This window comes from Euleptes europaea, chromosome 3, assembly GCF_029931775.1.
Source record: "Euleptes europaea isolate rEulEur1 chromosome 3, rEulEur1.hap1, whole genome shotgun sequence".
Classification (NCBI taxonomy): Eukaryota; Metazoa; Chordata; class Lepidosauria; order Squamata; family Sphaerodactylidae; genus Euleptes; species Euleptes europaea.
Window position 1 is genome coordinate 658172 of NC_079314.1, and position 27864 is coordinate 686035.

A 27864-nucleotide genomic window follows, 5' to 3' on the forward strand; every position below is an offset into this window, starting at 1 on the left:
AAGCGCCGCGGCGAGGGCTTCTCCTCTCCTCCCCTCCCCTCTCCTGTCCGGCGGGCCGGTGCGGGGAAATCAGGCCGCCCGCGGCGGGGGCTGCAAACCGAAAGCGCAACCGCGCGGGCTGCCTGCCGCTCCCAGAGGGCGCGCCCAGCGCACCTTGGCCCTCCGCTCCAAGCCAGAAAACCAGCGTGGCGGGGGACCCCCCCCCCCCGCTCAGCCTCCGGCCAAACGAGGCCCCTGCCTGCCTGCCGGCCGGCCGGCGCCAGGGAAACTCTCCCTGCCAGGTTGGGCTGCCTGCGAACGGAGACAGGGCGAAGCGCCTCCGGCCCCTTTTTAGGAGCGAGCAAACCCCGGGGACTCTGAACGACCCCCCCGGGCGGGGCTCCTCCGGAGGGCTGCCCGCCCACCCAGCGAGTTCCTCTCCGGAGAGGCTTTCAGTTCCTTCTCTTCTTCGTAGGGACTTCCTGCGTGTGTTTTGCACGGCTGCACCTGTGCACCTTCTCTGCCACCTGTCTGTACCCATGCTCCTGAGTGCCCAGAGTAATTAAGGAAGGGCATGTAGGCGGTGCACAGTGATGGATCCCCTGGCGACAGTGGCAGGGGGTGCAGGCAACTGAGCACGAACGGTGGGAAGGCTTGCAAGCAGGAGAAGGACGCACTGGCAGCTGGGGGCATGTGTGGAGGAAAGAAGGACCTGAGAGGGCCCCGGTAGTGGGCAAGTGGGGCCCCCTGGCACTGTCTGCCCAGCACTCCCCAATACCTGGAAATGGCCCTGTAAGACAGAGACGGATTTTGCTGGAAATGCAACATGTTTCAGAAGGGCGGCAATGCCGGGACTCAGATGAGTGGGCTACAATGATGTGAAAGTAATTAGGAACATCAACCCCATAGCCAATAACACTGTTTTGAGAAAGCTCTGTGAAATACTACATACTGTAGAGAAAACTAAGCAAAGGCAAAATCTAGTCCGTGTAGTAGTAGGTTTGTCTTTACAGTGGCAGCACCCAACAAAGTAGTCGTAAAATAAGTAAAATATGGAGGAGCTGGTTGTAACAAAAGGTTCACTGCATCTCGTAGTCAACGGCCAGATGCAGGTTCTATATTCAATGTGAGATAAATAATGCCAATGGTGCAAAATAAGTAAAAATATATTTTATTACTCAGTTAAAATTCCCTACGCTTTTTGCCCAAAAGGCTTCTTCAGAGAAAACTCTTAGTCTTGCAGTAGTTTTTCAAACAAGAGTAGGCTTTAAGAGGGAAGTGGACATATTCATGGAGGAAAGGGTATTCATGGCTATTAGTTAAAATGGATACTAGTCATTCTGCATACCTATTCTCTCTAGTATCCGAGGAGCATGCCTATTATATTAGGTGCGGTGGAACACAGGCAGGATGCTGCTGCTGCTGCAGTCGTCTTGTTTGTGGCTTCCTAGAGGCACCTGGTTGGCCACTGTGAGAACAGACTGCTGGACTTGATGGGCCTTGGTCTGATCCAGTAGGGCCTTTCTTATGTAAGTATAAGATCAGTAGCCAGGGAATTTTAACTGAGTAGTAAGATAAATTTTTACCTATTTTGCACCATTGGCGTTGGCCTTATTTTTTATCTCCTGTGACTGGTACAGCCCTTTTATTTCTCCTCTGCATTCAATGCAACTAGCCGGGAGGCATTATTCATTCTGTTTAGGGTTATTATGCCAGCTGTGTAAAGCCTACAATGGTATTAGCAGCCCTGCTTTGGATAAGGTTTCTCACCTCTGGTTTTGCTCATCTTAACAACACACATTACAAATTTAGCTTTGCAACACAGGGGTTAAAAGTGTAGTGCATGGGTGTAGCGAATACATATCACACAGCAACACTTGTCAGGTAACCACAGTCTATTGCAGTTACCTGTTGTGCGTGCACTCAGTGGCAAACTCAGGTTAGCTTCTGTGTAATGTGTGAAACAGACCTGGCAATATCCGCAGCACTGACTGCATAATATTGCCACTACCCATGTTGATCCAACAGTGGCCTGGCTGCTATTACCCTCGCTTGCCAGTTCTCTGCCGCAAGACACTGTTCCTGTTAACACTGTGTTGTTCTAAAACAAAGGAGCAGGCAGTGTGCATACTGGCAAGAGAGCGCAAATGGGGGCGCTGAGGATCAGCCCCTCCTCCCACTTGGTTACAAGCGCCTGAACCAATTGGAAACCACCCCAACAGCTTTGCCAACAGAACCTGGAAGCACCAGTGAAGCAACATCCAGTACACCAGACAGCCAAGATGGCTGCCTAATGTCTTCACTCTGTCTTCTCAGCTGACCAATCTCCTCCTTCAGCTGATCAGCGTGTTTCTGCAATCCAGCTTCCAGCATATTCCTTTGCTCCTACAAAGGAGAACAACAGTCTTATTAGGTCACAAACAAAGGAGTGTTATTTCTCTTACTCAGGAGCAAGTATAAGGTTGCTAAGTCTGGCTTAAGAAATTTTTGGAGATTTGGGAGTGGCGCTTGGCAAGGGAGTTCAGCGGGGATGAGATGCTCAAGTCAAGTTTATTAATACTGTCGACTGACCAATCACGTGCTGACACATCAAAATTTCCAGACACAATAGTTTTGCACCGCAGAATCACAGGCTGCCTGTACATATAAAGGTGTAAAGCAACCCGATTAAAATTATCATATTAAAATTGATAAAAATTGTAAAATATTCTAACAATCATTCTCTAATAAAGCTTTGCATATTTTAATAGCAACAGCACAGAACTTGACAGTTTGGAGAGTAAGCTGAGGATCTTCTCCTAATAGGAGCTTCTTTGCCAAAAGCTCAACTGACTCATCAGTGAATTTACCAAGTAAGGGGGAAATAAGCTTTGATCTAACTTCGTGGTAAAATGGGCAACATATCAGTGCATGTTCGATGGTTTCAATGTCCCCTGTTCCACATGGACATAACCTCTCTGATCTAGGGATCTTCTTATATTTCCCTTCTAAAACAGCCGATGGTAGGGCTTGGCATCTGGCAAGGGTAAAGGCCTTCCTATAATTAATAGACTCAAGATGATAAAAATAAGCCGCAGGTGAGACCAAGTATCTAGATTTATCAGGTACTAGGAAAAATGGCGATTTTCCAAGGTCTGTCTGGAGTTCACGGTCTTCCACCCTTTGCTTCAAGAAACTTAATGCTCGGTCTATGACCATGACTAACAGGGTAGGTGGAGAAAGGCCAGGCAGGCCATTTTATTAAGGACCGTCTTTAGCCATGTTGACTGGAACTTAACCTGTAGAAGCAGGGATAGCAGTCCTTGAGGGATAAGGTTTAATTTGAGCCAAAGGATAATGGAAGCAGTACAGACCCTTGCCTCCACCCTCACCAGTCCTGCCTCAAGTCTAGCAGTAGCATTTGATCGCAACGAGGTACATGGAGGGCTGCTCTCAAGAATTTAGATTGAACCTAATCATCCTGATGATAGTTAACGTAACAGCGCAAGTACCATTCCAATACAGCATTCACTCGTTCGGTTTGGCCACCGGTTTGGGGGTGGAAAGCACTTGAGAGACCTTGTTCCACCCCCACTAATTTTAAGAAAGCTTTCCAGAATTTAGCCACATAGTTGCTTCCGCGGTCGCTGATCACCTTGCGCGGAAAGGAATGTAGACGGAAGACATGTGACACAAAGAGGCGGGCCAGTTTTGGGGCGGATGGTATACCTGCGCAAGGGACGAGATGCACCTGTTTAAAGAACAGGTCAGTGATTACCCAAAGTACAGTTTTTCCCTCGCTGAGGGGGAGGTCAGTCATAAAATCCATAGCAATAACCTCCCAAGGTTGAGTGGGGGTCTCTAACGGCTGCAACAATCCGGGAGGCTTCCCTTGGGCCCTTTTTACCGTAGCACAGACTGGGCAACTGCAAATGAAGGAATCTACGTCAGTCTGCATGCCCGCCCACCAAAACTGCCTCCGCAACAAGTGCAAAGTTTTTAGAAATCCAAAGTGACCCACGGTCTTGGCTCCATGGACCAGCTGTAGAACTTCTTTCCGGAGCTCTTTAGGCACATACAGCTTAGAATCTTTGTACCATAAGCCTCTACGTTCAGTTAGAGCGGAGGGGAGGGTCTGCTTAGAGAGTTCGGCTTGGCACGTGGAACGAAGTGAGACTAAAAAAGAGTCTGTGAGATCCAACTCATCTGGCGGTGTGGGTTCTGTGGTGGAGGGAGGGGACGTCCCTGAGGGGGGTTGGATGGCTGGATTGTCCGAGTGGGCGCCGACGGAGCTGGCGAAGGAGGCGAGGGGGGTGGCGCAGTCAGGATGACCGGTGTGGTTGGGCTTGACGTGCCCCCCCTTGTGGGGGTTGTGGTGGGAGCTGGGTTTGCGCTCGGGTTTGGACTGCTAGCGTAGGCAGCAAACCCCTTTGAGCAGGAGTGAACAGGGACTCCGTGGGGCATTCAACTTTGGTTGGATATTGGGGAAGTCTGGATAGAGCATCAGCCAGGACATTTTGTTTCCCCGGTACATGTTTCAATATGAAACGGAACTGAGCAAAGAAGTCCGCCAAGCGGACAGTTGTTTCGCGGACAGTTTCCGGGCTCCCGTGAGCGCCTCCAGGTTCTTGTGATCGCTCCACACCTCAAAAGGGACTTTAGACCCCTCCAAAAATTGTCTCCATACCATAAGGGCATGGTGGACGGCAGCCGCTTCCTTTTCCCAGATTGGCCAGTTGAGCTGAGATTGTGCGAACTTCTTAGAGAAGTAAGCGCATGGATGCAGAAGACCATCCCTCCCCCGCTGTAAAAGTGCCCCCCCATAGCAACATCAGAGGCGTCAACCTGAACTATAAACATTTGATCAGGATCGGGATGCTTTAACACTGGTTCAGAGGTAATCAGACGTTTGAGAGTATCAAAGGCAGTTTGGCACTGGGGGGTCCAGTTGGTTTTGGCTGAGGGCAACGTGCCCTTCCCCTTAGTCTTAAGGAGATCCATGATGGGGAGTGCGAATTGAGCGAAGTTGGGGATGAACCCCCTGTAGAAGTTAGCGAACCCAAGAAATTGCTGAACCTGCTTACGGGTGGAGGGTGGATCCCAATCGGTTACCGACTGTACCTTGTCAGGATCCATGGTAAGTCCGTGGTGCGAAATTATATAGCCTAGGAAGGTTAACTGTTTTTGGTGAAATTCAAATTTAGACACCTTAGCATAGAGCTGATTGTCTCTGAGGCGTTGCAATACTTCTCTCACCAAGGCAACGTGTTCGTCCACAGTTTTAGAGTAAATAAGAATATCATCCAAATAAACCACCACGCCCCTATACAACAAGTCATGTAGCATCTCATTAATGAATTGCATGAAGCCCCCCGGGGCCCCTTTTAATCCAACAGGCATCACTAAGAATTCATACATGCCAAAGCAACTGGAAAAGGCAGTGAGAGGCACGTCACTCTCTCGAATCCTGATTCTGTAGTAGGCTTCCACCAAGTCAAGTTTTGTAAAAATGCGCCCTTCTTTTAATTGTCCCAAGAGATCCGAGATCAGAGGGATGGGATAGGCATTGGATTGGGTGACTGCATTGAGTTTTCGAAAGTCGATGCATAAGCGCAAATCACCTGCCTTTTTGCGCACGAAGAAGGCAGGGGCCGAAGAAGGGGCGGTAGCCGGCCGAATGAAACCCCTCGCTAAATTCTTGTCCAAGAATTCACGTAACACGGTACGTTCGGTAGAGCTCATGGGGTAAATCTTACTTTTGGGCAGTTTTTCATTTCCCACCACTTCAATAGCACAGTCTGTCTGGCGGGGGGGGGGTGGGCAGTACATCACATTCCTGTACATCAAAAATGTCCGAAAAGTCTCGATACTCAACAGGTAGAGGAAAGGACAGGGGGGGTCTGAGACTAAAGCCGAGGCCGACGGAGGTGCAACAGCTACCTCGAGACGGTGTTGATCGCAATTAGGATAGGAGAATTTTATAGCTCCAACCCCCCAGTCATTACAAGGGCTGTGCCCTTTGAGCCAGTTAATTCCCAATACCCCGTCGTATCTGATAGGGGCTATGGTAAAGTCAATCTGTTCCCAGTGGTGGCCGACGCCCATTGCCAACCCGCGAGTGCAACGATCCACTGGACCCCCTTTAAAGTCACTGCCATCCATCTGGGCGAACTGGTTGGGAGCAGGAAGGGGCACTGACTTGGCTTTGAGCGCCTTGAAAGTGGTTTCGTTGATCAGGGAGTGGGCACACCCAGAGTCTATGAGTGCTTTAACTTGTAACTGGGGGCCTTCTTTATGGCGTTGTAACACTACGTGTACATACACAGTCTCTTTGACCTCACTCACCTTCACGTTGGGTTTTGCAAGAATAGCTGTGAGGGTCCGCGGTGTCGGTCCACTCACCGCAGACCCTGCCCGTTTTTTGACAGATCCAGAGGAGATTCGAGATTCAAAGCAGGGGAGTCCCAGTCTCTGTCCTCATCCGAAGACGGCGAGTTGTCCCCCAGTGGGGCACTTGTAATCCGGAACCCCGATGGGTTCGTTGGTGCAGGTTTGTGGGGCGAATCTCCGACATGGAGAGCTGATGGCGCAGTCCGTCCAGGAGCAGCGCTACGGTTGGTCACGGTGCCTCTGCGCTGAGGTCGCCCCCCGATTCTGGGGCGGTCCATCCTGCCGAGAAGGGACCAACCGGTCCGGCCGAAGCGGGCAGGTGGCTGCAAAGTGGCCCATGGTTCTGCAAACAAGACAGGCTCCCCTCTGAAACCGAGACGTGCGGTCTTGTGAGGGTAGAGCAGGTCTCTGCGGTGTGGGAGCTGCGGCTTTGGTCGGGGGCTTTTGGTTGCCTCCCTCCCTGGCTCGATGATGGGCTAGCGAAATGAATTGGCAACAACTCTCCACTTCCTCGGCTAATAAGATCCATTCTTCAAGAGTGTCTGGGTCTCGTTGCATATAAGCCCAGTTCAATATCTCAGGATGTAAGGCTTCCCGGAAATAATGTATTCGGGTAGCCTCGGTCCAGTCCACTATCTTACTGGAGTCTTTGGAATTTGTCTGCAAATTTCCGCACCGGCGTAGAGCCTTGTCGAAGTTGCAGGAGGGCTGCCTTGGCCTTTTCTCCCAGGAAAGGGTCCTCAAAGCGGCGCCGTAAAGCTTGCATGAACTCGTTGAGTGAGAGTATGGATCGGGCCCAAGTGTCAAACTGGAGGACCATCCAGTCAGCGGCTTTTCCAGTCAAGAGGGAGGCAGCGAAGCGCACCCGGCTGTCTTCGGTAGGGAAGTGCTGTCCCTGTTCCCGCATATAACTGTCCACTTGGTGTAGGAAACATGGTAGCCGTCGTAGGTCAATCTCAACCAAGGTTGTTTCCACTGTATGGGCAGGGGTGCAGGCGGTTGCCCTGGAGGCAGCAAAATCGGTGCTCCAGGGGCCGGCAAAACCGGGGCTCCGGGGGCCGGCAAAACCGGGGCTCCGGGGGCCAGCAAAACCGGCTGAGCTGGGACTGGTTGGGCTGGGGTGGTTAGAGCTTGTTGCAAACGTTCATTTTCTCGAAACAATTGTTCCATTTGGTCCTGCAGACGGGCCACACGATTATTCAAGTCCTGGTTTTGGTCCCGCAAGAGACGCATTTCGTCTCCAGCTCCCCCTGTGTGTCAGGACTGGCTGACTCGAAGACCAGTAGCCCAGTGGGGTTCCTCACCATACAGGTCTTCCTCATCCGAGAAGTCCGGCTCAGTGAAGCGACCTGCACGCCGACGTGCGCTGCGTGTCGCGAAATGGATCAAAACTTGGTGAAAATGAGGGGATAAATCCAAAATCGGTGCTGTCTTTGGGACGCACGTCCGTGAGCGTGCGGGCTCGAATGGCTGCCAAACGTTGCTCTTCTTGCACAGCCCGCGCCCGAGCCGCCGCCGCATCCGCAGCCCGTAACTTCCTCAACCCGCTGTCGGTTTGCGAGCACCTGGTCGGCCTCGAGCTTGGTGGCAATCGCAATAATGACGATCGGGAGAGCTTCGTTCTCCAAAAGCAGAAGGAGTTCAGAAGAATCTGTTAGGTCCAATAACGGTTGAACCCGAACTGCCAGAGCAGCAGCGTCTGCTCCGAACTCAGGCTGTGAGGTCAGCCACCGTGGCTGTAGTCGAGGCCAGTCCCGTAAACAGTAAGGCCGTTCGGGCCGCTACATCCCGTGCTTCCTTCAAGCACAAGTTGGGATCAGGAGCGGTTGGGGCCGGAGTCTGCTCCGCCCGTGATCCCGCCATGGATCGGGGCGGAACTGGGCGGATTGGGGCCGCTCCCGGTTCTTGTTCTTTACGTATAGTTAACCCCGCTAGCAAACGGGTCAAAGTTACTAAATCCTCTTGCGCCAGTCGAACTTCCTCAACCAAGCCGTCCAGTACGCGGAGTTCGTGCTTGGCACTTTGATCTGCGTCGGGATCCGTCCAGGGGGTCGTGTCAGCTAGGCGATGCCACTGAGCTCGAAGGAGTAAAATCAGGCGATTGATCTCCGCATCCGTCCGCAGCGCCTCAGCAAGAGTGTCCTCTAGCAAAGAAGGGTCGTCGGGGTACTCGTCCGACGGTTCCAACGGAGGGTACGAAGGTTCAGGACCCTCCAGGGTTTCGGCCAGAAACCCTCTACCCGGGGAGCGTCACCTCAGCTCCCACCCGGGGCCTAGGCGAACCCTCCGGGGCTCCAGCCACAGGCAATTCACTCGGAGAGCACGTCCCCTGCTCCAATCCGAGGCCCCGGCGAACCCTCCAGGGCTCCAGCCAGGCAGGGAAAAATAGAGAAGAGATTCGTGCCAAAATGTAAGCACTTGTCCTGTGGTAATCCCACAAACAGCATCCAGAGACAAAGAGTCCAAAAAAGAGCTGATTTAATGGAAAATATACAGGTATGCAGAGCTTACAGGTACATTGGCACAAATGGCAATTGGGAGTACAGGGTAGGCATATAAGGGAAAGTATCAGTCACAATAGGTCAAGGCGCCCCCCCCCCCTCTACTGAGGAGCCGTTCCCATGGGAGATAGCACTAGAATAGGAATTCAGCAGTTAGCCAGTTTGGCCTTGAGAGGCACCAGGTGGAATCGAAACTAAAACAGTCAGAGTCTGACAGGCTGCTTAGAGCTGTGGAATGCAGGCCTGACATCTTGTCTGCTGCATCTGACCTGAAGGGTGGTGTTATCATACAGAATACGGATCAAGTAGAGAAGCCTTCGATCTATAGAAGAGCGTTCTAACTTTTCCCAGAGTCTGTTTCTAGAAATAGAGTCAAATGCTGTTTTAAGGTCTGTAAAGGCTACATACAGAGCTGTTGGACCCTTAGAGGAATATTTTTTTCAATTAAATGTTGTAAAATCAGGCAGTGGTCTGAAGTAGACCTACCCTCTCTAAAGCCTGCTTGTCCGTCGACAATTATGTCCTCTTGATCTAGCCAGTTGGTAAATTTGTTGTAGAGGTGCTTGGCATACAATTTACTAATAATGCTGAGGAAACTAATAGGCCTATAGTTGGCCGGATTGTCCCTCGTTACTTTCCTAAAAAATGGCATCACAATCGCTCTGCCCCAGTCCTTTGGCATATGTCCAGTCCTATCTATACAGGTGAAAAATGAGGCCAAGAAAGGAACCCACCAGTCTTTGTTGTTTTTCAGAAGTTCGGGTGGAATAAAATCAGCACCTGGGGCTCTCCCTACTCTAAGCTGGTCAATCAAGGATTCAGCCTCCCTTAAGGAGACAGGGGGCCATATGGGCAGGTCCTCCATCCTTTCAAAGGAGGGGGCCAGAGAAGAATCCTTATACATACCCTGAAAGTAAGTTGCCCATTTAGCTGGAGAAATGTGCGAATCTAAGGGAGATAGCTCCTTGGATGAGTGTTTTGATATCAGCTTCCAGAACTGGGAGGAATTCCGCTCTTTGGCTGCCTGTATGACACTCCTCCATAATGACCGTATGTTTTTTTTCTTTTTATGAGTTACAATTTGTTTATAGGTTTTCTTCAGTGTGAGAAAAGGAGGAATCAAGATGGCGGACGGAGCAGCAGCAAAGCTCTGAGTCTCTCCCACCACTATGCTTTTATCTTTTTAAATTTATTCTAATTTCTTTGGTAAAGCCGCGGGAGCAACTTTTGGCTGTTTTGAACTTCAGAAGTTCAAAGACCAAAGTTTGGAAATTAAAGAACTGAGCTTGCAGCAATAAACTCTGCTAATGGGGAAGAAGAAACGGAGACGCTCGGCATTAGAAGAGCAGATGTCCTTCAAAGCAGGTAAACAACTTAAAATATATAACTTTCTGCAAGCTGGAGAAATAGAGCCGGTTGGAGACCCTGTGCTGTTATCTAACAGATTCCTAGCTTTGGAAACTGAAGGAGAGGAAAGCTCCCTTCCTACGCCTAGTAAAGAATTAGGGAGGAATTCCCCCCCACTTAATGAGCTTCAAAGCCCAGGGAGAGAGACAAATGAATTGGAGCTGCTAGCAAAGCATACTCTCCTCATAAGGGAAACCCTGATGAACTTATATGTGAAGCTTGACCAAATAAACATCAAATTAGATGAACTGAAGAATGTAGTGAACCCTTCGGCTGAGAAACAACATGAGAAGCAAAGCAGAGTGTGGGCCGGAAGTTTAAGTCCCAGAAGTCCCATAAACAAAAGCAACAACAAACAACTTAAAACGACCTCTGGTATATCAGCGACTGATGACTTCACAGAAGAAGCACGGAGTAGGTGTAGGAGCGACAGCTCTGCAGTGAAAATCTTCCCTCACCTGAACAACATTAAGAAAAATCGCTTTTTACAGGGGAAAAAGGTGGCCCTGTTCATTGGGGATTCTAGAATTAACTACCACAGATGGGATAATCAGAGAGATGTAGTGAAGTCTCTATCCCAATTATTACAATGGGAAAAGGCAAAGGTGGATTTAGAAAGTTTATTTTGGCTTCCTTCTAAGAATTATCACAAAAGATTGGTTCTAACGTTCCGACAAAGTAGAATTCCCTCCCTACTGTTGAATAAGAAGGACTTTTTAAAGAGATACTCTATTTATCCAACCAGAGTGTTTGAAGACCCGACATGTCATCCACTGTGGAACTACTCGCCTCAATTTAACAAACCAAACTGCACAGCAAATGATGCCGGTGATCCCCACAGGAAAACAACACAACTGAGAGAAAAAGCAAGTGTAAAAGCAAAAGGGAATTTTAAATATAGAAACGAATTATCCCCAGAATCTTGTAAGAGGTCAAGGGTGGCAAGAGCTGTATCAGTGGAATTAAAAGAGAGAAAGAGTATTTTGGTCTCCCCACCGATACTCACTCCAAAAGAAGGGACTCTTTGGGTGTGAGAAGAGACCAAATTGATTTACTAAAGGACTCCCAGGAATGTCTCAGATCCCCCTCCACCTCCATGCCCTCACTTGAATCCTCATTCAGGTCACAACCAGCATTACCATCACCTTTACCTGAATCTTTGACTATGTCCACTGAAGGAAGCTATGAGAATTCAGGCAGAGCCCGGGATAGTGGCATCGCTTCAAGGATTGACGATATACAGGAGAAAAGTATGTCAGGCATTATGGAGTCAACCTTATCCCAGATGGTTGCAAGAATTGATAGTGACCTTGATTCCATCATTTTATTTGATATTTACTCTAAAAAAGACCTACTTGAGAATCCAGATCAGAAATCATGGGCGCAAGAACTCCAAGAGGAACGTTACGTAACAACTATAGGCTCGTCCTGTCAAGGTTCCCTCTAGAGATGAAGCTGGCTGGCAAGTGGAGACTCCCTCCCTCCTGAAGGAGATGCCCTCAGTAATTCCCAATACCATCTCTGAGATTTCTGAATCAGGAGAGACTGCGGCACCATCTATTTCACCAAGAGGATTTGTGAAGGAGAGAAAAGAGGAGACCTTCAGATGTTCTCAGGCCTCCAATCCAGCAATGTGACCAAAACAGTTTTCTTCCGGAGAGGGTCTGTTAGATGGAATTTTAAATGTACTCTCCTGGAATGTACCTGGTTGGTTTCTATGCCTCTCTGACAGCTCAGACATCCCTTTTTATCGTAAAAAATATGATATTATCGCATTGCAGGAGACATGGACGGACACTCCACTCTTTCTGAATGGATACCATATATTTAACTTAGCTGCCTCTCGGGGGAAAGGGCCAGGGAGATTGAAGGGAGGGTTGGGTATTATGATCTCTACTGCCATGGATGTTAAATGCCAAGAGTTGAGTCCGCTTAAAAAGTTAGCTATGGCTGTACTTATAGAATGGAAAACCTGCGAGATATTGGTTATAAATGTCTATCTCCCTCCGGAGAAGTGTAAAGCAAAAGTAGAGGGCAATTGGCAAGAATTAGAAAGGTATATACTATTCCTGTCCTTAGAACATCCGGAGGCTAGAGTCTTATTAATGGGTGATTTTAATGCCCGGTTGGGGCCAGACGATGCCAGTTTAGAAAAGAAATTTAAAATTCAAATACATGAAGCTGAAGTCGAATTATGTTTCTATCCTAAATCAAGAATTTTTAAAGATCAAACATCCAATATAGCGGGTCTCTGTCTGGCCAAACTTGCCCTGAAATTTAGTCTTCATATTCTAAATGGTTCCTGGCCAGATGACCATCCAGGAGAATTTACTTTTGTGGCAGGTTCAAAAGCCAGCACCATCGATTATATCCTTGTCTGTACCCGTCTACTAGGAGGGGTTAAAGAATTTAAAATCCTTCCTTACTTAGAGGGAGATCATCTTCCCCTTTTCTTGCATTTACGTATCCCAGCAAAACATATACATCTTAAGCCAGGGAACCCAGTAAATTTAACTCCTGGCAATCATACCGAGTGCAGGGCCAAATGGTCAATCCAACTTTTTGAGATTCTTAAAGAATTTTTAGAGAGGCAGGACCACCAATCAATCTGTGAAGCTTTTGTCAACCCCTCACTAGAGCACTCTCCAATGCCTTTATATGAAAATTTGGTTTACAATTTAAGGTCTATCTTATTTTGTCAACCTAAAAATAGTGACAAAAAAACAATAATATCCAAACCGTGGTTTGATAAGGAGTACCTAGCAGCTAAGAAAGCATTGGAGGCGATATATAGGGTTTTCCTGGAAGCTCCGGACCCCTTAAAAGAAGATGCATTAAATTCTGTGAGGCTGTATAAGAAGAAATACAAACTCTTGGTTACTCAAAAAAAGAAGGGCTTCGTCAGAGAGCAATGGTCAATATTGATTAAGGCAGCTAAAGATAAGAACTCCACACTTTTCTGGCACATGACCTCGAACCGTTCTAGGTCAGATTATACCCCATTAGATTCTGTTATCTCTCCTAGAACATGGATATCTTATTTTCATAGTTTGTTTAATGACTCTCCCCATGAGACCTTCACTATGGAGTTGCCAACAGGGACTCCAGAGTGGCCCCCTGTCACACAGGCTGAAGTTAGATCTCATATAAGACGACTTAAAAATGGGAAGGCCCCTGGTGAAGATGGAATCCCACCTGAGGTTCTTAAAAAACATGAAGACTGGTGGGCTCCGCTTTTGGCGGCTATGTTTACTTACATAGATTCTACAGGTCATATTCCAAAGGGCTGGGACAATGCGGTGGTGATTCCTTTTTATAAGAAAGGGAATAGGAAGGATCCCAGCAATTATAGACCGATTAGTTTATTAAACATCATTGGGAAGGTCTATGCCAGTCACCTCCTGGAAAAGTTTACAGCGTGGCTTACCCAGGAAATGATAATAACACAGGCCCAGGCAGGGTTTAGAGAAGGGAGAGGTACGTTGGAGCATTGTATAATACTACAACATCTTATAGAGAAATACAGCTCTAAAAAAGCAACATCCCTTTATGCCACCTTCGTGGATTTTAAAGCAGCCTTTGACTCAGTTTCCAGGACCCGCCTCTGGACCAAATTAGGAGAATCCTCCATAGACAGGAGACTTCTTTTCCTTATTCAGGCCTTGCACAGGCAGACATTTATTAAAATAAGATGTAATAGGAGCGGATGTCTAACAGATCCTATTCCTTCAGTTAAAGGTGTTAGACAAGGCTGTTTGCTTGCCCCGTCGCTGTTCTCATTTTATATAAACAACATAGTAGACTTTTTAAGTTCCAAGGATTTGCATCCCCCCAAAATAGCACAGCATAGTATCCCTCTACTTCTCTATGCAGATGACATTGTGATCCTTTCTAGAACCCAGGTTGGCATGAAAAGAGAGTTGAGGAGACTAGCCAATTTTTGTAAATCTGAAGCTCTTCATATAAATTATAAGAAAACCAAAGTGCTCGCCTTTGGGAGCCACAGAAGAAAGAACAATTGGTCGATAGATGGAAATAACTTAGAGCAGGTCATGTCGTTTAAATATCTAGGTGTAACATTCCAGGCAAATGGCCTCCGAGCAGAACATCATAGACAGGTGGCGTTAACCACTGAGAGATCCGCCTATAATATATTAAAAAAAATTTAGGACGAAAGGAGCTTTTTGCATTCCGGCAGCTTTAAAACTCTTTCAGGCTAAGTCAATTAGCCAAATGCTATATGGTAGGGCTGTCAATTCGGTTCGGTCCTAACTGAAAATCAACCGAATTTCCCCTGATTCGGTGATTTTCTGTTCGGACGGATCTGAACTCAAAACTGGCGGGCAACCGGGGGGCCGAATTCAGCGAGTTCGGGAGTTCGCGAATAAATTCGGCAAATTCGGCCCCCCTTCAGGGGAGCCCGCTGAAAGGCGCGGGCTGCCCTTTAAACTGATCTGTGCCTCCCGGCCGGGAGGCACAGATGAGTTTAAAGGGCAGCCCGCCCCCCTTCAGCGGGCTCCGCTGGAGAGGCACGGGCTGCCATTTAAACTGACCTGCGCCTCCCAGCTGGGAGGCGCAGATGAGTTTAAAGGGCAGCCCGAGCCTCTCCAGCGGAGCCCGCTGAAGGGGGGCGGGCTGCCCTTTAAACTCATCTGCGCCTCCCGGCTGGGAGGCTCAGATGAGATTAAAGGGCAGCCCGCTCCCTTCAGCGGGCTCCGCTGGAGAGGCGCGGGCTGCCCTTTAAACTGACCTGCGCCTCCCAGCTGGGAGGCTCAGATCAGTTTAAAGGGCAGCCCGAGCCTCTCCAGCGGAGCCCGCTGAAGGGGGGCGGGCTGCCCTTTAAACTGATCTGCGCCTCCCAGCTGGGAGGCGCAGATCAGTTTAAAGGGCCCCCGCGCGCCTTCAGGGAATCCCTCTGAAGGCGCGCTGGGGCCGAATTTTCCCCCGAACTCCGGATCCCCCTGAATTACCGGGGATCCGAAGCGGGGGAGTTCGGACTTCGGCACGTACCGAACCCACAAGGGTCAAATTCGGCCGAATCCGAACTGTACCGAATTTTTTTTTTGACAGCCCTACTATATGGCACAATCTTAGGCTCAGCTAAATCCAGTTATACTCCTCTGGAAAAGGTACAATCCAAATTCCTTCGGGCGATTCTACAAGTCCCCCGCCTTGTTTCGAATTCCTGGGTCCGCTTGGAAACAGGCATGTTAAAAATCGAAGCAAAAATTACTCTAGCCTCAATCTCCCTTTGGTTAAAAGCCCATGAGGCATCAGAGGGATTCTTACCACTGCTTAGTTTGGACAATTATAGATCTAGATGGTGGATGCAGTCTGAAAAAAAAATGGAGAGTCTTGGGTTTGCACCACAATTCCTCCTAGAGCAAAAAAAAGATCAAGCAAAGCTCCTGATTAGACAAAGGATCTTTGATATAGAGAGACAAACAGAGCTTATGAGTTCCCCAGCGTACTTGGCCCCTATTAAAACACGGTTTCATTTAGCGCCAGCCGAATATTTATCTGCTATTGAGCTAAATAACCAAAGCAGAGCATTTACTCTGGCTAGAGGGTCGGCTTTGCCCTCAGCAATTCTGGAGGGGAAGTACAAGAAATTACCAAGATCCGAGTGGGCATGTCCTTGTGGATCCGGCGAAATGGAAAGCACTAGTCACGTTCTATTTAGATGTACCTTTTATGAGGGAATTCGTCAGAATCTAATTTTACCTCTTACTGACTTGATAGAATCCAGTTCAGAGGAAGAGAAAATTAAATTCCTCTTATGGGAGGGAGACTCTCAACGATCTTTGCAAGTAGCCAAGTATTGCTCTGTAGCTATTAAAATTCGGTCGGAGAAGGGTATTAGTGATTTTAATTGATTTTAATCGCTTTATGCCTTGTGAATATCGTGATTATTGTTATAACTTTATCTGTATTTGGTATAGAGAGGTTTTAATTTAATTTTCATTATTTAAATTCGTAATCGATTTTAATTGATAAAGTTTGTAGTTTATCTGGCTATTGCCGCAATAATAAAATCGTTCAGTGTGAGAAAAGACTGTTGAGCTGCTTGACATTCCTCTCTGTCAGCTGTTTTAAGTAAGCGGCAGGCGACAATTACAGCCCTTCTGGCCTCTAGACAGTCCTTGTAGAACCAAGATTTAGAGAAACAGCTCCCCCCTTTCTTTTTTTGCATTTGCGCCATTATTTAAGAAGGTTTTAAGGTCTTGTACTAGATTTTGATAAGTGCTCAAAGGGTCTGGGCCTGATTCCAAACCCAACAAGACTATATTGTATTTTTGCATACTTTCAGATGCTAGGGCCTTTTTAATCTTTTGGTCCAGCTCTGGTGTCCATTTGGCCTGACAGCCCATATGTCCTGTGGCTGTGACAAATATTGGGTAGTGTAATTTACATTGTAATTGCCATATTGGTACAGTTATCGTCATTGAGAGGGGAAAATGATTTTTCCATTTTTTATGCAAAGGGGACAAACCCGCATGTGTTTCCTGTGACACTTACCCGGAGTTTACCCTCCATCATCTTGCCCTGCTCTTGCAGCATCTTCTCCCTGTCTCTCTCCAACTTCTCCTTCAGGTACTGAATGTTGGCTTCATGACTTCGCCTCTGATCCTCCAGCTTCTGCTCCAACTCAGCCTGCTTCTGCCTCTGGATCTCCTTCTCTCGCTCTGCCGCCTCAGCCCTCGCTTTGGCATCTGGACCAGAAAGAAATCTTTTACAGGTACTGCGCACACATCTGAATTCCTTTAACATGCATCCAGACCAGACGTTTGGTGTGTCCTGCTCTGGAGGCCACCATTTGTTTGGATTTCATCTGTCCGTTCCCTCACCTCTTGAGTAAAAGGCTCCTTCACTATCTGAGTTCTTTAAAAGCATGTCACAGATGTGTGCTTCTTAGAGATGTGAAGCCTGGAAAAATCCAGGAAATAAAATTCCGCCAAGGATGTTTCTCCCCAAGTGGTGAGGTCCCCCCTCAATGTGGGAGAGGAGCTTGGGCCATTCCTACCCTGAAAACAGCATCTCTGATGCAGAGTCATCAAAATCGAACCCATCCGCACACAACTTTGCCAGGCCCTTACCTTCGGCTTCCTTCTCTTTCTCTGTGAGGGCTTCATCGCTTTGAAGGATGGCTCTACCCACGTCCTCCTTGTCCTTGAAGAACTGCTGCAGTTCGGCGTCGGCCTGGGTAGTGGAGAAGCTACGGTCAACAGAGTCTAGGCAGAGGTTCAGGCTACCCAGAGAACTGCTGGCTGGCCAAAATACCCTCCCTGTGCTGACAGAAGGAAGTTTCACAATCGAAGGGCTTTCCCCTGATATAAATCATTCTCCTTCTGAGGATGGGGTTCTGATCTTATTTTAGCCCCCAGCATCTTTTCTGTCATTTTAAATTTAGGGTGTCTTTCCCCCTAAAATATTACAAACAGAAATTTCCTGTTATGTTAAGGGAATCAACCAAAAGCACAAGACAAGTGTCTATATAAAGTCTTTACTGCAGTTATTTCAAAGAAGGTAACTAATGGTCCACATAAAAATATAACATAACAACTAAGACAGGGGTGGGGAACCTCCGACCCACAAGTTCATTTTATCTGGCCCCAGGCCCACCTGCTGAGGCCGGGAGCTCCACTGAGCTAGCTGTCGCTAGCCAGGGCCTCCTCTCGGCATCGGGGTGCAGCCAGGGGGGTCGAGCAGGGGGAGGGTTGTACAGGGGCCCACCGAGCCAGCACACAGGCTGGCGAGGCCCCGGGGTCACGAGTCTCAGCCGCCCCAGCAGCATTAGTCTGCAGCGCAGGGGTGTGGCTGGGGGATCGCCCCGCCACACAGATAAGCCAAGCTAAGAGGGGAGGAAGGTTCAGGGCGGGCATGCGCTCCTGCCTCTGCATGCCGGCCCTGAACCTTCCTCCCCCTCCCAGCTTGCCTCTGTCTGTGTGGCCTCCTGTCAGCACCCCCCACGCCATCACCTAATGCTGAGGGGGTGGCCGAGACTCGTGCCGCTGGGGCCTGCGTGCTGGCCGCGCCACTGGCTGTGTGTGTGGATGGGTGCGTGCCTGTGTGTGTGTGTGTGTGTGTGTGTGTGTGTCAGGAAGGAAGCGGCCCGGCGCGATCCTGTGTGCATATGTGTGTGGAGCCGGGAAGGCTTCTCTCTCTCTCTCTCCCTCCCTCTCTCCCCTTCCTTCTTTTTCTGAATAGCCTCTCCTAGAGTTGCCAACCTCCAGGTGGTGGCTGGAGACCTGGCAACCCTAGCATCTCCTCCACCACCCCGTGCCGGGAGATCTACATCTGGTATGGCCCCCGAATGATGTTATAAATATGCAAATAGCCCTTGGCAGGAAAAAGGTTCCCCACCCCTGAACTAAGAGATCGAATCTAAGGCATGGATCCCCAACGTGTTGCCTGTGGGCACCTATCAACACCTTTTCTGGTGCTCACCAACTGTATTTAGAAAGTAGGCAGGGCCAAGTGAGGCTTTTGCCCAGCAAGGCTTCTGATTGAGCACTGGAGATTTCATTGGCTGTGCAGATTTTTAAAAGTGTTGCTTTGGCAGCAGCTGCCACCACAGCGCAAGGATCTGTGGCAGCCATTTTGTGGCTACACTCCCTACACTGTTATCAAAATTCCAAAGGTGCCCACAGGCTCAAAAAGGTTGGGGACCCCTTGTCTAAGGGCAGGGTTCTAGGGTAGCTACTTGTAAGTGAAATTTGTAACCTTGCAGATCTCTTCCAGGATGTGGGCAGTATGAGGTATGCCTCCCTCAAGAGTTTTAGCCACACTCTCAAGGGAAGGCAGATGTACCTCTTTCCCAGCTACATGTTTACATTTGCCTTGATCAGCCAAGAGCTGGAGGCTGAGTGAACCGCCTGCCTTTCCGTCTGCTGCGATGGGGATCAGTTTCGGCCAATGGGCCAAACCCCTTCCCTTTTCTGGAAGCTGAAACTTCTCAAAAGCTGCAACCATTGTACAAAAATTATTGTACATTGCAACCATTGCCAAAAATCCACCCACAGCACTCAGATGCAATTCTTGATACATTACCTAGATGCAATCAGTGAGGATTAAGGTTCGCTGCTAAAATTTGTGTTTCAAAATTTTAAAATTTGAGCTTGATGAAGAGCTGCAATTTGAGCACAACTTTTTTTTAAAGTAGTCAGTGTTTCAAATTCAGCTTTGTTTGAACTTCATTACACGGTCAGCCACATCTTCATGGAATTCGGTACACATCCTATCCTTATCACTCTTTTGGACATGTTGTAATGCGAATAGTAACTGATATGTCTCTGCAGATTTATTTATTTGCTTTATTTATAGTCTGGCTTTCTCACTGGGACTCAAAGTGGATTACACAGAATGAGACAATACAATCAACATTTGCATTGAGTAGATAGTGGTCAGACCATGCTCTCCTACCCCGAAACCAAGCCTTCCCTCAAAGGCTCAGCACAAAAAAATTAAATCCAAAATGTATGTAAGCTCTAGTCCCATGATAATCACATAAACAGACATCCGTAGACAGTCCAAAAGAGAGTTGATTTATTGGAAAATCCACAGATTAACAGAAGCTAAGAGTCAAATGGACACTAATGAGAACTACAAGCACAGTACAGGGCATATATGGAAGAGCATAGGGCAAATCGGGGTAGATCTGGATGCCATGGTAACTCCCCTCCCAGGAGCTGTCAGGGAGGTAGGATTCTCCCGGCATTCCCACAGAGTTCAGTCTAAACACGTTGTTTGCAGGGCTAGAGCTGGCCTTGACCAGCATCTGGAGAAACCACAACATTCCTTTCTCAGGCCATGCCTGACAGTGTGCCCTCTTTTATGTGTCAGGCCTACCAAAATGTAATAGAAGCTCAAGGCAGTCAAAGAAACTATAAAATTCTCACCATGACTCCTTTTTCTGATTCCTGGTGGTATCTCACTGCGATGGTCTTCAGGTCATTGAAATAATCATGATAGCCACCAGGTCGGGAGTAGAAGGCCGTGTTGATCCTGTCCTCCAGTTCCTTAGAGAGCCGCGTCAACAGAGCCTTGCAGCATTTGGAGGATTCCAGTTCATTCTTACGGCAGTACGCCTCCTTCTTCTGATTCAGACCTCGCTGGCGGGGGGGGGGGGGAATAGTTTACAAATGATTAAGTGTGTTTGAAGGTCAGGAGAATGCTCCATGTGTGTGCTGGGTTTGCCTTTCTCAAAAAGCGAGATACAGGCAGCTTGTTGGCTTTCTCAAAAAGCGAGATACAGGCAGCTAGTGACAAAAGCTCCAGAGACAACCTACCATCAGCTCAGCCTGGAACTGCTGCTTGTCATCCTTGAAGGCCCGGCTCATGAAGACCTGGAGGGCCTCGTCCTCGCATTTGGCATGGATCCCCAAGAGCTCCTGGAGGCTCTCCGTGGGCAGCTCCAGCTTCTGCTCCATCAGCTTCACGTAGCAGGCGGTGGCGTCTAGCACAGCAGCAGAATTCTCAATCTGAGCCAGGGCCAGCACTGCGTTCTCCATGCAGGGCACCCCCCCGCTGCGGATCGTGTCCACGTAAGTCTCCACCAAGTTTGCTAGCACTGCAAAGAAAACACCAGAAGGCCATTTATGCATGGGTACTTGGACTCATGTTTGCCCCCTGTCTGACTGGATTGTTCCTTGGAGATCTGCATGAGTTTTCAGTCCATTAGCAATGACCTCGCTGCCAGCCCCTCGCAATGTCCAGGTCTTCCCATTCTTCCCTCTCCCCTGAGCTCAGCCCGGCTGAAATCTCTGTGCAGAAGGCAAAGCACTGGACACAGCCAATCACAAAGCAGCATGGAAAGAGGCAGGGATTCAAATGCTTCCTGCTTCCTCAGAGCTCTTTCTGAACAAAAGAAAGCCTTTTTAAAACCAAGGCTTGGATTTCTCCCCACTTTCTTTCAGATTGCTCCGTTTTTTGTTCTTAAAATTCTTTTTTATGTGGCAATTGGGTTGGGGGGGTTTCTCTCACAGTGAGCACTGCAAAGTAAGCCAATTACAAAACAGCTTTTAAAGGGGCAGGGACTTGCTTTGAGCTTGGAGCCTGCTGGTGCAGAGATTCCCAACTGGAAAATGTGGGTCCAGCCAGCAACGAACCTCAGGTAAAACTCCCCATGCATAAATACCCATAGAGATGGTTGTGGCAACACTTAAGACAGGGATACATTCATGATACTAATAGCCATTGTTTTCAGAGGGGTTTGGGGAAGCAAATGGCAGAAAGGGAGAGAAGGAAAGACCTAGGAAAAGAAATATGTATTAAGGAAATAATAAAATTTGGCCCCATGCTGTAGGTTGAGGTTCAAGGTGGATCTTGTGACCAGAAGGGCTGGAAGCTTCTTCTATTGTCCTTGAACCACCGTGACATCTGGTCAGAGAACTAATGAGCCACAAGGACTTACAGCGCCCAGTGACAACATGCCCGCCTGGGATGGTCTTTGGCTTGGATGTCTCATAAACGTGACGGCAGAACTGGAGAGCTTGCTGCACAAACGGGCTCCAGCTCCCTCTCCTCCATGTCCTCCAGCCGGTGCAGGTTCTTTCGATTGGTGGGGCGGTCAAAGATGAAGCATTTTCGGGTGGGGAAGAACAGCCGGATGCATTCGCGGGGCAGGTTGAAGAGCTGAATCTCACGGGATTTGCCTTGAAGGAGTGAGAGGGAGAACAACACCTGCAGATGGAGAATCTGGAACGGCATCTACTAGAGCATAGACGCCTGAGACTTTTTTTTGGGCAAGAGGAAGGGATACAGTCTGGGGCACCATATCCAATTTCATTAGGGGAAGACTGGCAGATTACCCACAGTTGTTATGTAGTCACATTGTACAAACCAACACACAACCCCATGAAAATGGAAATGATGCTGAGGCAGCGCTAATGTAGAAGAGTTAATACAATGGAGTGGAACACGGTTTCCCCTTTTAACCCATATTTACATTTTGACTGACAGTGAGCCTGAGAAATTAGGCAGAAACCACTCAGGTGACTGACTGCTATAGCAAGGGCCTCTGTATGGGGCCAATGGTTCCTGCCAAGACCTTTCCTGGTGCCTACCAAATGGTTTTAGAAAGTGGGTGGAGCCAGGTAAGGCTTTTGCCCAGCAGGACTTCTCATTGTCCATGGAGAGCTGGTTGGATATGCAGATTAAAAAAATTGGCATTAGCTGCCCCTACAAGCCAAGGATCTTCACTGAATGACTGAATGTAAGCTGTGTGTATGTAAGCAATATGTGCATTTTAAAAGCTATCCTGTTAAATAGAGATTCTGCCGGAAATTTTGAAAATTATGCATGGCCTCACTACCTGATATGTTATGGTTGGCTCTGCATCCTGTGGCAGCCATTTCATGGTTGGCGCCACCTCCTATGGCAGCCATTTTGTGGTTGCACCCATCACCCTGTGTCAGAATTCCAAAGGTGTCTGCAGGTTTAGGACCCCTATGCTATTGCATAATGAATAGCCTATATTCTTCTTTGTGTCAGATCATTCCCTATATAGCATGAGAACCTCTGAAGTTATGGTCTGAGACCAGGGTTGCCAGCTCTGTGTTGGGAAATACCTGGAGATTTTGGAGGCGGGGCCTGAAGAGGGCAGGGTTTGGAGGGGGAGGGACTTCAGTGCCATAGAGTCTAATTGCCAAAGTGGCCATTTTCTCTAGATGAACTGATGTCTCATTGGCTGGAGATCAGTTGTAATAGCAGATCTCCAGCCACCACCTGGAGGTTGGCAAGCCTATTTGAGACACACATACACACCCTGCCCAGACCAGTCAGAACCAGGATAAGGATTAAAAGCCTCAGGGGCTGCAGTTCAGAAAAAGCAAGATTTCCAGCTGTAAAGACCCTCTTTGGGACGGAAGGCAGTATGGTGCAGCTCGATCTCGGAAGCTAAGCAGGGTCAGTACTTGGAAGGGAGGCCACCAAGGGAGGCTCTGCAAGGAAAGGCAATGGCAAACCAGCTCTGCTTCTCTCTTGAAAGCCCCTTGCTGGGGCCTACTGGGTTAAGCCACTGGGAGGCCGAATTTGGCCCCGGTTGCTGTCTGCAAAAGCTATACTGAGCTCCACCATACATTTGTGGACAGTACCTTTCTTTAACTTCAAGGCGTTCTCCAGATACTGGTCCTCAGTGCAGGGCTGCCCGTTCAGCTCCAGCTGCAAAGTGAAATCCCTCAAGGCCCAGATGAACGTTGGGAAGAAGCGAACGTACTCGGCAGAATCTTCCAGGGCCTCTGAGTTCGCCTCAGGCGAGGACTTGGATTTGATGCGCTCGGTCAGTTCCGTCACGTAACTGTCGGCCCCTGGCTTAGGAAGATCCCAGGAAAACTGGCTTTTGTTATAGGGGGAGGACCCATCTCTCAGACACAGGCCTCTTCACTCCTACCTCATAACTGGTTTTCATTACAGGGGAAGACCTATCTGTTCTAAGTGGACCCCTTCACTTCTACCTCATCGCTGGACATCACTGGAGGTCCAGACATGAAGGATGATAACACCTGTGATAGGTGTGCATTTCAGAAGGGTAGTTTGTCACAGAGAAGGCCTTGAGAAGCTGCCCCTGCTAAAATTCCCTCTTCTCCACAGTTACTTAAGGTACCAAAGTCTGGCCCTCGACTGTATCAAGGTGCTTCTACTGATCAGTTAACCAGCCTTGGGTCGGGTGGCTGAACTCTCCTGGAAGCCATCCTGAGGGAATCTTTTGTCAATAAATGTTATTTGCGGCTAATAGGCCAGATAAAACAGAAACTGACCATACAGAGTAGATGTTTACAACCAAGGCCAACAAAATTTTGCAAACATTTGTATCTTGAAATATACGTAAATGGGCACTCCACCACCTAATATAGCTTGCCGGTAGATGTGTCCTTGTTTATCTACAATCCCATTTAAAATGGGTAGGAAATGCAGCACTGTGCATTTCAAAATCATCTAAGAGCGTCTGGGAGCTTCCCCTGAGAAACTACACATTTTACAAATAAAAACAAAACAAAGCCCCCCGCCATTTCTTCTTAAGCAAAGCAAAAAAGAGGGCAGGCCCTTCTCTAATTCATGCACCATCTATTGCTGCTCTATACAGAACGGATGTAACCCTTGGCAAACCAGTAACGGGCCCTGTACTGGCCTACTTCAAACACCAGAGACTCCCAGGAGGCAACCGAAGTTCTGCACCACAACTAGGGATTCAGAAGGATACTGGAGCTGGTCCATAGCGCGCTGGTCGATGGTGCCCATGCTGTTGTAGACCAGGGCACTGCTGAGGAGGACGGCCAGAGCAAAGATCCAGGAGTCATTCTGGGCATCACCCTGAGAACGGTGGAACAGAAAATGCCGGAGTTCAGATTCGGTTCCTACCTCCCAAAGTACCAGACACACGTAAAGGGTGGGTTCAGATGCCCATTGGTTTAGCAAACCTTTAGGTGGCCCTCTGCCCTTTCCTAATTAGATGTTCATTGTGTTTCATCCTATACCTTCCTTGACAAAGTCTGATTTTACGTCAATCCCGCTTTATTTTGTTTATTTATTATTAAATTTATACCCCACCCTCCCCAGCATTCCAGGCTCTGGGTGGCTTCCAACAGATAATGCAATAAGCATAAAAGACATAAATATGGCAGAATTTAAAGCATATAATAAAAACTTAAAACCCCAATTTAACAAAGATGGCACCCTGTCTCAATGGCCAGCTCCTATGATATGTCCTTGCCAAGGAAGTTTGCCAAGGTGTTAATCAAAAGGCCAGTCACCTCCATGGCCCAAATGGCTTAAGCCGGGAAGACGGGATGGAGGAGGAACAGAAGAGGGAAGGGAAAAGATAGGAAGGAGAAGGAAGATGGAAAAAGGGCAAAGGGGCAAAGAAGCCAGCCAAGCGATGTACCATCGCTGCCCTCAACCATACCCCTGGCGGAACATGACCTGCAGAACTGAGTTAGGCCCCCAGGGCACAGGTTTCATTTGTCTAATGAAAGTTTCACCAGGCTGGGGCCAGAGCCAAAAAGGCCCTAGCCCTGGTCGAGGAGAGCCGGATGGTTCTAGGGCCAGGGGTGGTCTATCAAGAGCTGGGGGTGGTCTTCACCCCTTGAGTACTCTTTGGAATGGATCTTCCTTTAAACTGGATTATTTTTGTAATATCTCCCTCCCTCCTTTAGCTCTAAATAGAAATGTTATCTCTTCTGACTTATGAAAACTTATGCTGAAATAAAGTTGTGTTAGTCTTAAAAGTACAGCTGGACTCATTCTTGTACAACAGACCAGCATGGCTGCCCCTCTGGAATTATGTTCATGGCACTCTCTTTACGTCTTATGTAGAATGTTGTTGGTGCCAGAATGACCCATGCACGTTTGCTGAGGATACAATTACTAGGGTTGCCAACCTCCAGGTGGTGGCTGGAGATGTCCTGTGATTACAACTGATCTCCAGGTGACAGAGATCAGTTCACCTGGAGAAAATGGCAGCTTCGGAAAATGGACTCTATGGCACTATACCCCATTGAATCCCCTCCCCTCTCCAAACTCCACCCTCCTCAGACCCCACCCCCCAAAATTCTCCTGGTATTTCCCAACCCGGTGCTGGCAACGCTAGCGCTTACTGAGATTTGCATGCCTTCAGAAGCACTGTTGATACTGGGCTGTTCCTACAATTGCCGTCATTCTTTGGGGGCCCAGGACTTTAAGAGTAGCCAGCCCCATTGAAATCAAACTGGGCAAGCTTTTCCCATCACTTATTTCCATGCCAGGAAAAGCTTCTCCCTGCTGAATTGCTGTGTTCCGTGTACAGAACTCTATGTCACCGACCTGCAGAAAAGCTGGGGAGACATTGATGCACATAAGCAGTTTAGTCCAAGTGCCTCATAGCGATGGTTCCCCCAACACCACACTAACTTCCTCTTTAGCTGCCTGCTGACACAGTTCTCTGCAATCCCTTCACTGTTTCAAAGTGAATTCTGATTCACAAAGGTTTATGCGGGAGTGTTCTTCAAGGAGCCCCACTGGACTTCTGCTTAAAAATTTAGGAGTATGAATCACAGGCTGCAAAGCCTGTTCCATAGAGAAACACGTCAGTGACCCAAGGCAATCAGCACTGATGAGGTGCGGTTGCAGAGACGGGTGTCAGGGCCCAATAGTAAGTGCACCTGCTTCTTCAAGAATATTGAGCCTTTGACAGGAGAAGTTCAACAGGTGCAGCTTCCCACCCGCTCAAAAATGTCCAAATCACCTTTTCCACGTCACCGAGGCCCTCTGTATCCAGAAGCACAAGGGTCTGGTCTGGTCTGCCAGGATAGGGAACACACCACATCCAGATTCCCTTGGTGTTGGCTTGCACCGTGGAGCCCAGAGGGAAACCTACGCACAGATTTAATTTTTTATAGGCAAGGAAGCAGATGGAGATACACAAATCAGAAGTGGATGAGCTGGTGCAATCAGGGTAGCTTCCCTGTGATTTTGTCAGGCTTCAGTACCTTGTTGCATTCCAGCAATATAAACTTCACTCCAGACGTTGCAGAGAGTTTAAAGTTTTATTAAGAAAGTGAACGGGTTCGGTAGTCTATACAAACTTAAGGTTAGAATGCCAATGGGGAAGATACAGGTTAACTATATAGAGAACACACAGTAGAATTGATTACACGTAATCTTTGAAATGCAAAACATCAGGTTTCTTTCAAGCTTCTAGAGGTGTCAGGGTTCTGGCAGAATTGACACCTTGAGAACAGATAGTTGATTTACAATAGGAAGGCTTTGAAGTGGAAGTGTTACTGTCTCCGGCCTTCGTCCCCTCTTCCCAAACTGAAGGGAACTTTCCCACAAGACAGGGAGTGGTGGGGGGGGAGAACACGGAGCTTGCTCATCACGGGTCCGACTGGGTGCCCTCGCTGACAGTTTTGGAGGGGCCCCTATGTCCTTATTTAGTCCATTTATTCATTTAAAACATTTCTGTGCTGCCTTTACACCCAAATAAGGACCCTTTAGCAGTCTGTGACAAGGTGAAATGCAAAAGGTGCGGTTTTCCAGGTACTGACGGAGAGTGTAAATATTTCCTGCGCTGCTGATGAAGACGGACACGCTTTAAAAAGAAAAGGCTGTTCCGCAGCTGGAAACGTTTTTCTCCATCACCCACAGATTTAATGAAATGCAGGAAAACGGGACGACAGACAATCTCCCTGTCTCTCTCACCTGAGTTTTTGCCGGCCAGCTTGTTCATGAGGTAGGACTTGCCCGTCCGGTACAGCCCCACAATGGCCACCACCACCACGGGCCGCTGGACTCCGGAGAGCAGCCGAAGGGCCTCCTGGTGGACGACCAGCTTCCTGTCCCTGTTCTCGATCAGGCACGCCGGGGCCGGCATGCGGACTGCGGAGGCCATGGCTCTCACAGCCTGGGCGATCTGTCCTGGGGGCAGGAGGGAAGAGAAACAAAAAGGAATGACCAGGCGGGTACCGTTTCACACACGCATGTCGTCGAATGAATGGCCGCTGCAGATATGACTGGCTGTGCAAATTTGTAAAAAGCTGCTCTGGCAGCCGCCGCCACCACCACACAAAGGGGGCCCCTTCACTCACCGTGGGCTTGAAGATAAGCTCTGTGTGAGCAAGGAAAAATATTTGTC

At 48.5% G+C, this 27864-nt stretch overlaps 1 protein-coding gene across 1 annotated transcript in view; it reads right to left on the bottom strand.

Moving 5' to 3' along the window:
* Positions 1-27621, bottom strand: part of LOC130475825 (guanylate-binding protein 1-like) — a 35665-nt gene extending 8044 nt beyond the window's left edge. Inside the window, 9 exon segments of the mRNA XM_056847694.1 lie at positions 17354-17456; positions 20156-20368; positions 20546-20826; positions 21670-21764; positions 21766-21910; positions 23351-23553; positions 24457-24566; positions 26476-26603; positions 27432-27621. Coding sequence (XP_056703672.1) covers positions 17354-17456; positions 20156-20368; positions 20546-20826; positions 21670-21764; positions 21766-21910; positions 23351-23553; positions 24457-24566; positions 26476-26603; positions 27432-27621 — 1468 coding nt within the window.
* Positions 27622-27864: the final 243 nt, after the last annotated feature.